The 16,097-nt window shown below is 47.3% G+C and overlaps 3 protein-coding genes across 3 annotated transcripts; 2 read left to right on the plus strand and 1 right to left on the minus strand.

The window, feature by feature from the left end:
- Positions 1-5,394: 5,394 nt before the first annotated feature.
- Positions 5,395-9,630, plus strand: F5B22DRAFT_657953 (uncharacterized protein; the record flags this gene model as incomplete). The annotated part of the gene is made up of 16 exons (XM_047980086.1): positions 5,395-5,409; positions 5,463-6,237; positions 6,295-6,347; positions 6,400-6,848; positions 6,902-6,957; positions 7,014-7,195; positions 7,255-7,463; positions 7,524-7,550; positions 7,604-7,982; positions 8,037-8,118; positions 8,167-8,225; positions 8,289-8,298; positions 8,343-8,546; positions 8,606-8,726; positions 8,780-8,871; positions 8,936-9,630. 16 exons carry the CDS (start codon positions 5,395-5,397, stop codon positions 9,241-9,243), a joined length of 3,021 nt encoding a protein of 1,006 aa, XP_047828538.1. The 3' UTR covers positions 9,244-9,630.
- Positions 9,631-10,076: 446 nt separating this feature from the next.
- On the plus strand, positions 10,077-11,435 carry F5B22DRAFT_637904 (uncharacterized protein; the record flags this gene model as incomplete). The annotated part of the gene is made up of 1 exon (XM_047977506.1): positions 10,077-11,435. One exon carries the CDS (start codon positions 10,077-10,079, stop codon positions 11,433-11,435), a length of 1,359 nt encoding a protein of 452 aa, XP_047828539.1.
- Positions 11,436-12,548: 1,113 nt separating this feature from the next.
- F5B22DRAFT_316531 (uncharacterized protein) lies at positions 12,549-14,945 on the minus strand. Its single transcript, XM_047970662.1, has one exon. The coding sequence runs from the start codon at positions 14,397-14,399 to the stop codon at positions 12,726-12,728; it is 1,674 nt and encodes a 557-aa protein (XP_047828540.1). The 5' UTR covers positions 14,400-14,945; the 3' UTR covers positions 12,549-12,725.
- Positions 14,946-16,097: the final 1,152 nt, after the last annotated feature.

Consider the following 16,097-nt stretch of genomic DNA (forward strand, 5'->3'; position numbering starts at 1 on the left):
GCCGCCCCCGGCCCGGGCCCCCCCCCCCCCCCCCCCCCCCCCCCCCCCCCCCCCCCCCATTTATTCCTTGTACACTGTCCATTCTTAATTCGCTTGGCGACGGATGCCTGATGACGCTAGCTGGGAATCTGAAAGCTGTAGAATAGAATAAGCACCTGTTGTATCGGCTCCTTATGCTTAGCTTTCTTCCCGTTGTCTTGGCTTAATAACTATACTAGTGAGCTCGGGAGTGACTTGCTGTGATGGGTCCTATTAGAACATTTCCTTTATTGCTGACCATATGTTGGAGTACCGTCTCTCCCACGTGCAACGAGCCTATGTGGAATATCCCTGGAACTTTTGGTGATCCATAACCTTCCACATCTATAGCGTAGAGTTGAACCAGCAACCTAGTCTAGGTCACTTAAGTACTACTTAGTAAGTCCATACACCACTTATCAAATCATGGCAAACACTGCACGGCCAGCGTTGCATATGAACATGTTGATCAATCTTGGCACTCAATTATTTTAGCGTGCAAGGTAACAACACCGGTTACCTATGCTCCCCCGGACTTTGGCATCTCTACCCGTTGCAGACCCGTTGCTTCGGTTAGCGAACTTTAGTATAGTGGGCTGACATGTGGTTACATGTAGACCTCATGCCAAATGCGAGGTCTTTGTGTATACTAGCCGTGATTGGCTCTAGCTCATGTGCAAGAAATCAGCGGATGAACGACACTCTTCTCCGAAATTGTGAGTAGCTACCACTACGTTTCAACCTCCTGGATACTACCTAAGTCGCGTTAACTCAAGGATAGAGTCACATAGGCGAGTTACATGCAGCACGTGTATGCACTTTTCAGGCTCTATCCAGGTGTGAAGAGGCGCAATGTGGAGCAATCATAGCTTGTTTGTACGTAGGTAGGTATGCGACGATGCAATTTGCCGACAAGACAAGCTGCGAGGAAACGATCCAGTGTAACCCATTTCCAGTGTATTTACAAACGTTAAGCAACAGCCAAATCCGCAGAAACGTAAACCATCAGGTAAGCTTAAATTTTGACTTATGCTGATCACCGGTCCCTCGAAAAGCGAAGCCTTTAGGAGTGAGACTGATTTGGAAGATAACACATGTAATACTCTCACCGGAGCAGTGTATGTTTGTCAGCGGAGCGGGGGAAATAATATTCATGGGTTCGAGATCAGCTTGAGTACAAATATCATCACCCCGCAGAACAGGGTCATGGACTGGGATAATTATCAATGCCAAGATCGGTATCTCAATCCACTTTAGCAAGCTCGTCTTCACCTTTTTGGAATAAGGCAAATAGGGCTAGGATCTGCGCTAAATTTTTATAAGTATCATGCACAGCCGTTCATCCTACAGTAAGAGCACGTCAGAGGCGCCCAATAAGAATGATACCTACCATAGACAGAGCTAAGTGAAGTGAGTAAGCGATCAGGCGGAGATGGCGTAGATGGCGTGCGGGTGTGGCGTGACGGTATGTCTAATGCAGGTACCACAAGAGAAGCTTGGCAACGGACACGAACGTCCTACTAATGGCTCAGCATAATTCGGTGACAGCGATATGTGAGTAGTTACAGTCATACCTTGATACCATCTTTCGAAATCCGTGGTATGACAATATATCTGGAATTACATATCTAACGTTAGGGCGCAACTCTGCCACCACGTATTTGGTCCTCGGGAAACCTGCAAATGAGTTTCGAACATTAGTAAGATCTCATGGATACAGTTTATCACTTCTGGATCCAGCCGAGGTTTGGGGATAAATGTGGATTGCCGCGACAGCCGGTATACCACGTTGTTCACCTTGTTTGCCATGCTGCTTGAATTACCCCTATTGTGCCCACAACCCAAAGAATTTCCCTCGCTAGCTAATGATTGGATGGTGATATCTGACACAGCTTTCCTTCAAATTGGCCTAACTCTTGCAGTGAGAAGGTAGGTGATTCGCTCAAATACGTAGTCAAAGGTTCAATAATTATCATCGATTTATGACTTCCCTCTTTGGCTCAGCTCCTCCAAGACTATATTACAGGGTGAATCCATGTCGCACTATAAGTGGACCTAGGAGCGGCTCAAGTAAGGGCTGTAGGTCCCTTATATAAGGCACTCGCTCTCCAAGAGAATACCGTAGAAGTCATCTAGCTAGCGCATATCAAACCACGTGCAGAGATCCCAGATGCGTGCTGTCGGGCCTTAAGGCCCACTCAAGTGCGAGAATATCCCTCCGATGATAGTTTTCCCTGTTTAGACTTTGCAACATAATGAGTACATACAAATTCTAAGTTGCAAATCTTATGGCTGTTCAAGAGCAGTAGTACCCTTGGTACTAAAATGTGGATTAATGTAGGTTACTCGAAATTGATTATTCGCATTTTAAGTCAACGCCATGCTGCAGTTTAGTTACATGTGGAAAATCGAGGGGGAATCGGGAGAGCGAAGATATGACTCTGTATCCTCAGTCATAAATCCTCCGTCTCGCGATACAGTTAACTATAAGATTAATATAACTCACAACAGACAACTGCCGTTCTTATCTTGAACTGTTGTACTAGAGTTAGTTGCGAATCAGTTAGGAATCAGTTAGCATTGTTTAAGCTTACCTACACTGGGCTTAAACTTACTAAGTGGAACTAACTAAGGTTATTCTCTTCGCAAGAAGTGGAGGTAAACAAAGGATAAGTTGAAATTTGAAGGAATCGCGTATGGTGGTTTTGCAATACTATTGTTACACAAGTCTTAGGAGACTTCAGGCGGTAGGACACCCAAACTTCCTTTAGCCACCTAGACACGCCAAGCATCCACTTTGGATTTGCTTTTATCTATACTAGGCTACCATTGTCCAAAAGGGACTTATGCTGACAAGTCAAATACTGAAAGGAGGTTGCCTGTCCAATGTACAGTGCAACGGTGCCAGATAGCCGATACTGCTCTGTCTGGCTCCTGTGGAACAGTAGAGATCAACTAACCATGATCGCATGAGAGAATCGAGTTTGAGAATAAAGCGTACCGCACATTTACCAGGTAGGTGTTCTTCATGACTTACTCATTATCTCATACACTTCAATAAGAGCTGACTTTATTCAGAGAACAATGGTCCTTGTTTCTATCAGGTACCTTTGTGGTCTGGACCAATCACTTCATGTATAATTTACAAGACTTATACCATATGACGGGTGATTGAGTCTTCCTAACCTCCAAGATGTCTATGGCATGTCACGACATCAGCAGAATAACTGCATGGTACTCAGCGCGTTAGGCGTGTGTGACATCGCGTCTTTGACGCGTCTGGTGCAGCCTCGCATCTCAACACCCGCGTCGTCCAGCAACAACCGTACCACCGAGCAACACACACATCGCGTGTAAATACGCGTCAACCCACGCCTAACATCAAGTACACAGTAAAAATTAGACGACCACTCTGTTGCCAAGTTGGGCCGGATAGACGAACGGTTTAAGGATACCAATACCAATACTGCAATATTCAGGTTTATCCTAACATTAAAATAGAAGCTAAGGGGTTCAATTCCCTTAGCTACTAACCTAGATTTGCGAAACTAGGGCTAAAGGGGAGGCAGCTTCACGCATTGCAATGAGACAGTTTTTATTTATTTTCTTTCTCTTTTTTTTAATTTTCTAACGAAAAAGCGTTATTAGCTGAAACTATCTTGTTAGAGTAGCAACAACGCACAACCATGCAAACAAGATATAGGGCATAAACAAGACCCTTTTCATGCTAGATGAAACTGTTATGTCATAAGTTGTTGTGAGTTGTCCTCAACATCAACTGTAGTTACTGCAGAGGCAGAATGAGATGGGCAAACCAATTCAGACATACATAAGCTCTCGAACGTCAAAAACGACGCCGTTAGACGTTTGAGTGGTCTAACGGTTATTATAGCCCCCACCTACGTTCAACATATCTCTTTGTTCCCTTGTCTCTAGACTCTGGACATAGCGGACCCTACCTAGTTTCACAATCAAAGATATCGTAGAAATCGTGTTTTTCGATGTTGGTAAGAATAATTAGATTGGTTACAGTCGGTTTCACTCATAAAACTCAAGAGTTTCTGATTGAAACCTGGGGGTAGGACCCTGGTTACCGCTAGGGACGATACACGTGGTGACCAGGGCTAAATGGTGGGGGATCCTTCACTACTCCACAACCCCAGAACTCAATCAGCCCTTTTAGATCTCCTCTCGTCACGAGGCTTACGCGTAATTTACAACTGAGCAGTACAGAAGACTCACGGTGAGCTGGGTTTCTCACATCTGTCCAAATGGCGAATACTCGAATACTTACCTGAAGTAACATCACTGAGCCGGATGTAACCGCTGATGATTCCTCATGGTTTTATCTGCGCTGATCGCTGTGTGCATGTGCCAGGCCAGGTGACAAAAGGTAATGCTTACCAAAATCGACGTCTTGGCGTTTCATATGGCGATGGTCGTGTTTTTGTTTCAAATTCAGCGCCTAAACGAACCGTGAGTGTTTACAACTAATCTCGTACAATGAACTTGCTAAACTAAGAGGAATGAGTAGTTGACTCATTCCTGCAAGTCTTTGATTAGAAGTCAAAGAAGGCCTGCTTGGATTGACCAGCGGTCTTGCGCCTCTGGTCAACAGACCTACTTAAGCGCTGGAAGCGGTCAAAACTAAGGACATTACTGTGGGTCTATCCTGCCAACAGCCTTGTTTGCCAATAGCACCCTTGACAGTTGACTGTTGACAGTTGACTGTTGACAGTTGACTGTTGACAGTTGACTGTTGACAGTTGACTGTTGACAGTTGACTGTTGACAGTTGACTGCGCCGCACTTCACACTATGCTGTTGGTTCATGGTGTTACTGCGGCTGCATGAAACCTAGCCATAAGGCGCCTTGTGCGTAAGGCTTGTCTGCAATTCAAAGGAGGGGTTGGCTGGGGCTTAGGATCGCTTCATGGGCTAGATGGTGTCAGTGGTAGGTTTCTGTGACCTGATAACACGATACATGTCAGCTACAGAGCCTAGATTGTTATCGTTTTGTGGTCTATCAGGGTTATTGCAAGGATTTTTTACTTGGAATAGAATGGGCGGTGTTGGAATGCTGAGATACTGTCTTGAATGTATGATGCTGGCCAAGTTGGAGACCTCTGAGACATCTTCTGCCAAAGGATATGGGTGCCTGCTGGACACAGGCAGCCTTAGGCAGACCGCAATACTTCTGAGCTTGTATATATGGTCCGCATATAAAGTCTGAAAAGTACGCCGATATGGATTACCCGACGAAAAAAACCATCACGACACTAAACACATTCATATCTGTACCAGCTATTTGTGACGAGGCAGCACCTGAACAAGTCATTTATTCACTTTCCTTCTTCTAATCTCTTTGATTCCCATCATGGTTAGAGTGAAGGTATATTCGAACAGCTGAACCTCCCCTTCTGATGGCTTGTGCTGACTGTTTAGCTCCCAACTCAACGCTTTGCTGGCAGAGCGGAGTCGGCAGCTAGACACGACTCTCAGGAAAGCGAGGACACTGATTATACTCCGCGTTCGACCTCCCAGCCTAGTAGCGATGACTATGCGATCCCTCGTGCTGAGTTTAGAGATCGCTTTGACGCTGACATGGCACTACCGACCGTTGAAGGGTCTTTCTCTGGCGACGGAGCTTATAACATATCGACGCCTTCAACACCCAGTACTCGAGCTCCGTCACTGCCCCTCACACCGTCTCGTTCGGCTTCCAGCAATGTATCTACCCCAGCGACGATTGATCGAGATGATGATGATGTCAATCATCTCGGTAGCCGTCTTCGAGGAATGCGCTTCTCTACTGCTAGGTCACAGATGAATATGGCTCCTATGTCTAGTGCACTTCAAGATGTGGCGGCAGGATTAGACAATCGTTCCAGCCCTTTACTTGATCCACTACGTTCTAGTTCGTTCCCTCCATCACCTCTGAGAACCCAACGCAGACGATCGAGATCGCGTTCCAATGTCGGAAAGCATAACGTCAATGATGAGGTTCCGCCCAACGACCGGTTCAACAACCCAGGTTTTCAGAAAAGATATCAAGACACGAAGGAGTCTGTGACCAAACTGGTAAGCGTACTATCAAGCAGTGCGGTACACAACGAGCCAGATTCTGTGATGGAGCGCCTTTGCAACCAAGCAAAGGACCTATCACAGTTCGAATGTCCATCAAGACGAACTGTCGGGTTTGTTGGAGACTCAGGTGCTGGTACGTTATACCTTAGTTTTGATGTGCTGTTGCCCAGCCTGACGATTCTATACATAGGCAAAAGTACTTTGTTGAACTCGCTCCTGGATTGTCACGACCTGGCTAGATCTGTATGTGCTTCAGTAATTAGACAGCAGCTGCATTTCGTTAACACATCAATAGAGCAACGGCGGGAGTGCCTGCACCTGTGTCGTTACAGAGTTTCATTTCCATCATGACAAGAAATTTGCCATAGAAGTTGAGACGTTCTCCGACGCCGAGCTGATGCCTCAATTGAGAAATCTTCTTGAAGACTACCGACACTATCACTTGAATAGAGATTCATTTGAGCCACATGAGCTCGTAGAGTTGGAGAAAAGAGCTGACATTGCTCGTGACACCTTCCAAGCCATGTTCCCCGGGGTATTTATCGATAAAAGCTCATTCATTCGGGACACGGAACAGGGCTCTCTATCAACGCTCACTTTGTGGGTACAGAGATTTGACCGATCTATGATTCCCAAGAGGCAATCAGGGCTTGGACTCGAAGAGTGCTCTTCTTTGTTAATGCAGCTCTCTTCAGACGTGCCGTCGAACGAAACATCTCTCTGGCCGTGGATTAAGAAGATCATGTATGCATATTCACGCCAAGACCAGTCAAAGTGTGATCACTAACAGTAGACAGGGTTTACTCAGATGCTCATATCCTAAGCAAGGGACTGATTCTTGTCGACCTCCCAGGTGCGCTACCCATCAAGCCGCGATACCCTCCCTCTAGCTGACATACCTGATCATAGGTCTTCGCGACCTGAACACGGCACGCAGGAACATCACAGAACGTTATCTTCTTAAATGTGATGAGATATTCGTTGTAGCCGCCGAGGGGCGGGCAACAACAGATGAGGGAGTCAAAAGCGTCATTGAACTCGCGAAAAAAGCTAAGCTCTCGGATGTTAGTATCATTTGTACTAGGTCCGATGTAAGTTAATCCTTTCTTTCGGATATAGTAATCGCAGCGGAATGCTCATCAGCTTATAGGAAATTAACCCTACAGAAGCCCTAAAGGACTGGAAAGGGACGAGGCCTGGAAAGGAAGTTCAGGAGATGCTCGACGTTATCAAGCGAGAAAAGTCGATCAATAAGAACCTAAGCGATGAAATAAATTCTTTTGACGAATTTATTGACGATATTAATGCCGAGGAGGCCGAGGAACTCAGTCGGCTTGAAAGGGCTAAACGGTCAAGCGAGTATGTGTCCCTCTTTACAAACTCTCGCTGGATAACTCTAATCATTTTGTCACTTTATAGCGCGAAATTGCGCAGTGCTGAATTCGAGTAAGTTTGCTAATCTGCCGGTCATTCATAAAATTCGCTAATCATCGGAAAAGTCTCCAAAGGTTTCTTATTACGACTCGCAACAAGGCCGTCGAAAAGAAACTTACTGGGCAATACAAACACGAAGTCCCCGGTAACAGGCTCAAGGTGTTCTGTGCCAGCAATTCGATTTATTGGGATTGGCGGCAAGAAAACCGAGACCAAGCTATGCCTCATCTCGAACTCAGCGGAGTGCTGGCAATCCGCCTGCATTGCATGGCCATGGTGTCGGAGAGTCAGTACGCTGCCTCTATCAAGTATATGAGAGATGACATCGGAGTACTATTAGGGGAGCTGAACCTCTGGGTACAATCAGGACAGGGATCGTTGAGCGCAGAGAGGAAGGAGAAAGTTCGAAGTACTCTAGGCACCCTAGAGAGGAAACTGTACCTGGTCTGATCTCCCATTCGTAATCGAGAAAATGTCCAAATCTAATGCTCGAATCAGGAGCTGTGTGGTCGTTCGTCTAAGCTCAATATAGCAAATTCATACAAGCAAGAATTTGACACAAAGCTATATCGGTTGCAAGGTATGTTCTGCCAATCTCTCAAGAGCGTTCAATTCTAATTAGCTCTAGGGGATCGTGTGAACGGATGGAGTGTGACCGCGAAGCATGCGAGCAATGATTGGACCGGTGTAAGTAGAAATACAATGGCATTCTAAAGAACAGTCTTCATCTTACTGATTGTGTGGTATCAGTGGCACCATGGTATGTCTCTTGCAGATATTGTTTGAAGTGTACTGATCGTTCAGCCTCGTACGCCGCATTCTGTCGTAATTTTGGCACACACCACACAGCCAAAGTCGGGTCGCGAAACTGGAATGAGGAGATCATAGAGCAGATGGTGGTTGATTTGAGTGCCCCTTGGGAACAGCTACAATTCAACTTGGATATAAAACGCGATGATATCACGGAGTTTATTGGTGACATCTTTGAGGAGGCAGACACATTCTTGGGTAAGCTGCAAAGTCTATTATGGGTATATAAAATATGGCGACTAATACATGAGGCGTAGATGCTGAGTTGAATGACTCCCCTGAGACGGCAAATTCTATCTCATCTACACTTGGGGCACTACAACGCGTTTTAGCGGCAGATGTTGAGAATAATTTGGATGACCTCCAAGTCAATTTGCGGTAAGTGATTAATTTTTTTTTAAGGAATCCTGTTTACTCATGAAATTCCTTAGTACCCTTCGAGCAGATGCCTTGTCTGGCATTCGTACATCATTTATCGGGAAGGCCATGGAAAACGCATACAATAATGCAAGACTAGAGAGTGGTAAGCACAATATTCCTACAATTCAACTATTTCCTGTTATTACAGCCCTAATAATATTTGACAGGCGGAGGCAGCGATGCTCGACGGAAGGCTATCATTAACTCCGCTGTCAGACGTCATGGCCTTTTTACCGATTTATTGAAAAGTTTCAAGAGAGACTTTGATGAGTACGTGAACGATTCGCAAGTTCAGATTCAGGAAATTGCCAGCTCTCATTTTGATGCCATTCGAGACGCCTTTAACATTGTCCGAAACGATAATGCAGCCTTGGAATGCGAAATGGACCCCGAGTTTCGTCGGCGAGTTGAGGCACAACTAAGAACTACTAGGGAGGAGATGAGGGTCATTACGATGCCGTTTTGTTCGAATTAAGATCTGACGTGTTCACCAAACTGAAAGAGGATGATTTCGGCGTTATTTGTAAGATATCTAAGTAACACAGAGAATTTGAATGCAGAGTCAACTCCTTACCTCCCTACCTAATAAAGATATTCCCCTGCTTTTGACCCCACGTAGACTTCAACGATCGCGTCTCAATCTGTACGTGCCACAATTGCGACCGTGTCCCGTCATGTTTAAGGTACTTATAAGGCACCGTGACCGTACGTAGGTAGTCATATCAAGCTTGTTCAAGTCGACATTGTCTAACGTCGCGCGGCAGCGAATCAACACGTGGTGTCTTAGGCATCTCGTAAAGTTGTACGATAGAGTGACTTTGACTTGGGAGCCTCAGTGAAGAGGAGCTAACAGTGTAACAACTAACACGTGCAAAATGTTAATATGACCTCAGAGATCGCTGAGCTGGTGCAACATCACTGCAGGGGTCGTACCCTTACCGGGCTTCACCAGGCGGAGGTAGGTATCGTCGAAAAAGGGTCGACTGAGTCAATATTCACCCAGGAGTTCCCAGTAACAAGTGACATATTATCTTCTTCAATATCACGTAAACCATCCTGACAGGTTTAATGATGCTTTCCTTTTCATAATTGCGCAATACAATGCCTTATATTGACTAAAGCTATCCCATTGACACCACCCCTAATTGAGAGAAGCTACCTCGAAGTAAGCGGGGTTCTCAACCTAACCCCACCATACCTAGGTAAGTTAGGTACTTATATAGGGTCTTTAATAAACCACCAACGTCATCCTAGCTATTTAGTGATCCTCTCCTTAAAATAAACGCGTGAGACTTTCCATCTTCTAGCATGGGCCCCAAGAAGCAATCCGCCGTCATCTACTGCGAGGGCTCACCGACCTGGAATCCAGACGCGTACCTAGCAGACGCGCAACTCCACTCCCGCGCCGAAACGCACCTCGCCAAAGATGACTTGAAATCCGCCATCGCGGCGTCCTTCTCGCTGCGCGGCAGCGACAGCTACGTGTACCACGCCATAGTGGCCGTCACGCTCCCGCAGGTGCAGCACATCGTGTCTCTCGGCGACGCCCACGGACTGCATAGCTGGTACTTCGGCGAGCCGCAGCCGCACGCAGACGTAGACGCCTCTAGCACCGAGCAAACTCCCAACGCTAGCACCTCTGAACCCAAACCGTCGTCTTCTTCGCTACCACAAGTCCCCCCCGTCCTCCCACCTCCTCCACAGTCCGACATTGAAGCCTACCTCTCTATATTCAGTCCCGCAAACTCTGCATCGACAGCCCTGAAAAACTACACCTCGAACGCGAAAAAGGGGTCCCTGCGGCACGAGATAGGATCCCACCTATCCGCAAAACGATACATCCACCCCAAACTCAACCTCAGCATCCCGCGCATAAAGCCATCCTCCCCCAAACCAGCGCCACCAAACCCATACCTAACATTCCTATCCTGGGCGATCCGCAATCTAGAATGGGCCGGCCCCAGCCCGTCCTCCGCGCGCGGCGGCCGCCCGTCGTCGCACCACGTTCTCCCGATCCTGATGCACCACTTCGGTTGCGTCTGTCCAACGCACGAGGCCCTCGAGATCCTGCGCGCCGTGGCCGCCGGCAGGGAGATAATAGACATGGGTTCCGGCAACGGGTACTGGACGCGAATGCTCCGCGACTACAACGTTTTCCACGCCCCCTCGTCGAGTAAAACGAAGACCCCCAACCCCGTACCCCTCGTCACGCCCGTAGACAGCGCACAGTCAAGCTGGCGCACGACCTGGGTCCGCGACACCCTGATCGCCGACGGTGTAGCCTATCTGCGCGAGACGCGCTCCGGCGCTAAGGACGCCGTGCTGCTCCTGGTATATCCCATCGTAGGAGGCGGCGTGGCCGGCGGTAGCGAGGGTGGGTTCACGCGGGGCATGCTAGAGGCGTACGACGGCGACACGATAGCTGTCGTGGGGACGCAGAACCACAATGGCTACACGGGCTTTCGTGATATGACCATGGACGAATTCATGGACCGTGAGCATGGTGACGAGTGGGTCAAGGTCGCGCAGGTGCCGCTGCCCAGTTTCCCTGGCAAAGATGAGGCGCTGTATGTCTTCCAGCGGGGTCCGAGAGCGCCACTCCATGCGGAAGCAAACCAGACGAAACCATCAAACACTATAAGCCCAGGTAAAGAAGAAAATACATAATTGACTAAAACAATTTGCATGAAATGGCACACTAATGCGCCGGTAATTAGTGCCGTCACTGCTTCAGCTTATGACGTCTTCCTAGCCTTTCGTCGTGATATATATAGTGTCACCTAAAGCTACCTCTGGCTTCTCTCCTGATTTTGGGTGTAATGTAGGGATTAGGATCAACGCAAATGGCTTCTTTTTACTGCTTGATTGTTGCTACCTAAACTGTTGCATTTGTCTATTCAGCCTGGAATATCAAGGTTGACCCTGGCGTCAAATGTCAATTTCATTCATTACCCCTCAAACTTATCTCGAAGTTGACAGGGCCAAGTGGTGCTAAATCCATCTCGGATGACACCTATTACTTCTACCTTTGCAATATGCAATCTCAATTGAATGGCATTCCGTCATAAACCTGTAAAATTGCAATAAGACCACAAACACCTTTTTAGCGACGGATGCCACGCAAATGCGGGGGTGTCCGTCGTCTAGTGATGGGTTCTTCCTTTTTTCCCTCATCAAGAACAACCTTTTCCAAGTTCTCAAGGACCTCTTTAGTGCTAGCAATCTCTGCTCGCTTCTGCTCCAGATGTCTTTCTTCTTCTTCCCTCGAAATACTCTCCTTCACGTGAGGAACTGGCAGGTCAGGAGCGCCGCCGTTAGTACCACGAGCTGGTTGATCAAATTCGACATTCGCTGTTGAATGACTATCTTGTTGAAACAATGCCAAAAGTTTCTTGGCTATCTCTTCACGTTTTCCTCTCTCATTGGTAGTTACGAATTCATTGAGGAGCTTCGTTTGCTGAGCCTCGACTTCCAGTTCTTCTTGTGAAATCCCCATAGTTGCCTCTTCGGGGGTCTGAATGACTTCATTCGCCGGAGATGTCATAACAATTCCAGTATTGATAGGGCGCTCAGGTGTAAAAACTCTCTGCTCTAGAGTCGATGCAATAGGCGAAGGTGCTGAAGGTGGGAAAGAAGGGGGTTGGTCACAATGGCCAACAGGTAGAGGCTTTACACTAGGAGTTGCCAGTGAGTCGAAGAGTTTGCCGTCATCTCGAAAAACTTCGTACTCATCATCGAAATCTAGGAAATCGATTCCATCTTCAAGTATAGGGCACGCTTTGTATGTTCTAGCTGCGGTCACTGCACCGGGTAGATCATGGACTGGTATGTCGATAGCGTTCAACCATTTACAGCACAATTGGTGAATCTCTGGGTTCGCAGCTAACAGCTCTAATTGCTTTTGTCTCACCTCTTGTATAACTATATTCTGTTAGCCAACATCTTAATGAGAGGAGATTACGACGACATACAGTTCTCGATACGGTCAATGGCGATTTGGCTGGAGCTTCCACTTGTCAGAAATCGAATCGCCAAAGACGCCCGGATATAGCCCCTGCAATTCTCCAGGCGTTGCTGCAGCCTACTCATACTGTTTGGGTTGACACCGGGTGGCACATTAGGGCCAGGGAGAGACATCAAAACTGTACCAAAGCGCGATATCAATGAGCTTCGAGCTGTTTCTGGAAGTTGTTGTTTTATTTTGTAAACGTTGCAGTCTCTACAACGCTTGTTATCAGGCATAGGGAGGTCGAAGTATTCAATTACTGCGTCGCCTAAGATAGATGTCCTGGCGCGATGCTCAAGGATGTTGAAGATCTCAAGGCAGTCAAGGCAGTCTGGGTTGTACGTGATCTTAAACCGCTCGAAGTCTTTCTTCGTCTCTTGGCCGAACGTCGATGCCCAGTAGTCTGGCCAAGCCAGATATGAATCCTCAATAAGGTATCTGAGATGATTAAGCTGCGACATTTTAGTGCCTCCATATGCACTCCCTAAGAATTCAAAACCATGGCGAGGAGATACGGGATTTTGCGCTGATGGTAGCTCCTCCCACTTCCGCTCGTACCAGTCTAACGACCGATAATCGGGCTGGTTCTCGCGAGATCTAATGAGGACATCCCATTCATCCTTGCTTTTGTCGAACGAAAACGAATGATCTGCTGGGAAGGCACTGGATTCGCCAAGGAGAAAAGACTGGATCTTAATTTCAAGCTGGGAACTCAGTGCCTTCACCTCTTCCGAGGGCACAACAGGGCCGGGAAATCTCTCCCGCGACTGAATTTCAAGGTCAATCTTGGTCCCATCTATCGCCGGACATTGCCAACCAAGAAATTTTGGAACAAGATCACCAGCAAATAGACCACCGAACTGTCTCGCAAGAAACTCAACCCGGGTCCCCCGCGCCTCTGCTGAGTTGGGGCGACCAAGCGAAGTATTGATGCGCCAACCGGCGGAGAACAGAGAAGGTGTGACAACCGTAACATCGATATGATTGATGTCATTACCAAGGTCTTCGCGGAACTCTTTCATCGTGTAACGATGATCAACATCCAGCTGGCCGAAATAGATATCTTGCTCCAGAGATGTCAGCCCACAGACGATGAGAAAAAGCGGATATCCATATTTCTTCAATACTGTCAGCTTCTTCTTCACTGCTACGATGAATTTATCCTTTATAACCTCCGCAGAGGTCTCAACCTGGATATTATCTTCTCGTTCTACGAGCCCGGTGGGAGTCTCAACTTGCGTTGGGCTTGCTGCGACACCCACGAGCCGTCTTTCCTTTCCGTGCACGTAGCGTTCTGGGTTTTCCCGCGCCAGAGTAGGAATGTCGCACATGGCTAACCAACTCTGTGCCTTTGGGTTGTTTTCCCCACATAGGAGTGCTCGGAAGGCGAGAAAGTCGGCGATATGCCATCCAAGATGTTCCATACCAGCTTTCTCCTCTGGCACAGTACAAAGTGCTACAATGCCGGCATGGGGAGGAACATTGGGCACTGTCTGTGTGACGAAGCTCGCTCTGAGGACTTCTCTCTTTGAGTCGACCATCTTCGGTGCAAATTCAGTAGCACTGGGGGTGAAAGACGATTTCTGACCATCACCGATATGTGTAGGAGTGGACGGATTCGCCATTTTTTGACATATTAAGATCGAAATGTACTTTATAAGAACTCATGGCATGTCAGTAATGCTGCCATTTCCGTTATCCGTGCCGACAAGTAAACATGGTATGGGTGGAGGAACTAGCAAAGCTGCTGAGACCCCTCAAGGTACAATGAGGACGAAAAATATGTGCAAATGAGCAGCCGCGGACGAGGGTACTATTAAGCCTGACTTACATTTTGATCTGGTCCTTTACTCTCACGTTATATGATACGTTGATCTAGGAGAGCTATGTTAACGTGATGGGGAGCTTGGTATTTGAGATTGCGCATATGCTTCCAGGGAGCTGTGGGAGGTAAAGAGGGCAATACCAGAGAAACTGGAGGCTCCTTGAGAGATGGGTGATTGGAGTAATCTGATTACCTGAAGAATGGCTTGGGCTCAGGATGAGTGATGGATACGAAACGGCAGGTTGAGGTGTTGATGGAGAGGTGTGACATCCAAGCCGTGACACATGCTAGTCAAGTTGAGTAAGAAGGACCATCTCACGCTATGAAGGAGTATAGGAAATGCATAGCGAAGGGAAGTTATTAAGATTGGATAACTTACTGATGTGATGGCAAATTGAGAGGATGGGACACGTGGGTCCTCAAATCGTCAAAAACGTGAGGAGTCGACAATAGCTAGATAAGTTGTGAAAGTAGGTAAGTAGGTCTGAAGATGAACTTTTCATTGATAGGGATATGAGAAATCAAAGCATCGGGAGGTGGTTTGCGTACTCTGCCACGTACCGTATGAGATGTGCTGTGGATGAGTGTTGAAATACGCGCTGCGTAGGTGAGAGAGACTCAGGACAGTGGTGAGGCAGAAGATGCCCACGAAGGAGACTTTCTTGTAGACTTCACCAGCTGCACAGGCAGTGCTACCTATCCTATGTATGTAGGTATCTTCTCTCGCTCGTGTCCAAAGGAAGTACTTGAATGCAAGTAGCAAGATCACCGCGGGCGGAGGAGGGTTGGCTCATCTGTGTAGACAGAACTCGGTGATGGCTGATGCAAACCGGAAGTAAGAACTCCAATTCTCCAAGTTAGCTTGGGTAATATCTATCTGAGTAGGTGCGTTCACCTGCCCGAAGTCCTAGACTGCAAATGGGATTTTATGAGAGGGAAGGTGGTCAGGTGCTCATGAGGGATGCAGGAGAGTACCTCACCATATGGGTGGATGTGTATGTAGATTCTAAGTAGGTAGCTAAGAGTACTTAAGTAGCAATCCAATGTCATGCCGTATATCCAGGTACTTGTGATATACATAGGTATGAATCACTGGGGGCAGGTGCATGCATCTTGAGTTAGGTAGGTGAAGTAGGAGGTGAGGCATATGTAGTTGAGGAAGGGGCGGCTCATCTCATCAAACCCACGTGTGACTGACATAGGGGCAATCCTGGGCCAAGCTTCCAGCTTATTCCTCCCGTCTCCCTCCTTTGCGAGTGTTTGCTTCGAGGACATTCTGGTTCGCATGCCTTTATAGGAACTGAGACTGCTTTATATATACGCCGAGACATGAATCTCAGGGCTCGATACCTAACTGCCTACCTACTTAAGTAGATAGAGATACATCACCACGTGTAGTACCTAGTGTATTCTAAGACTGGCATTCTGAAGTCCCTACAGTATTCAGGTAGATGCCTGTGATAGATAAGAGCATCAGTCCTAGTAGGTTTAGATGAGG

Source organism: Xylaria bambusicola (assembly GCF_022495145.1).
Source record: "Xylaria bambusicola strain CBS 139988 unplaced genomic scaffold F5B22scaffold_37, whole genome shotgun sequence".
NCBI lineage: Eukaryota > Fungi > Ascomycota > Sordariomycetes > Xylariales > Xylariaceae > Xylaria > Xylaria bambusicola.

Excerpts from the sequence above, each read along its gene's own strand:
- F5B22DRAFT_316531 (XM_047970662.1), bottom strand. The coding sequence starts at position 14,399 with ATGGCGAATCCGTCCACTCCTACACATATCGGTGATGGTCAGAAATCG.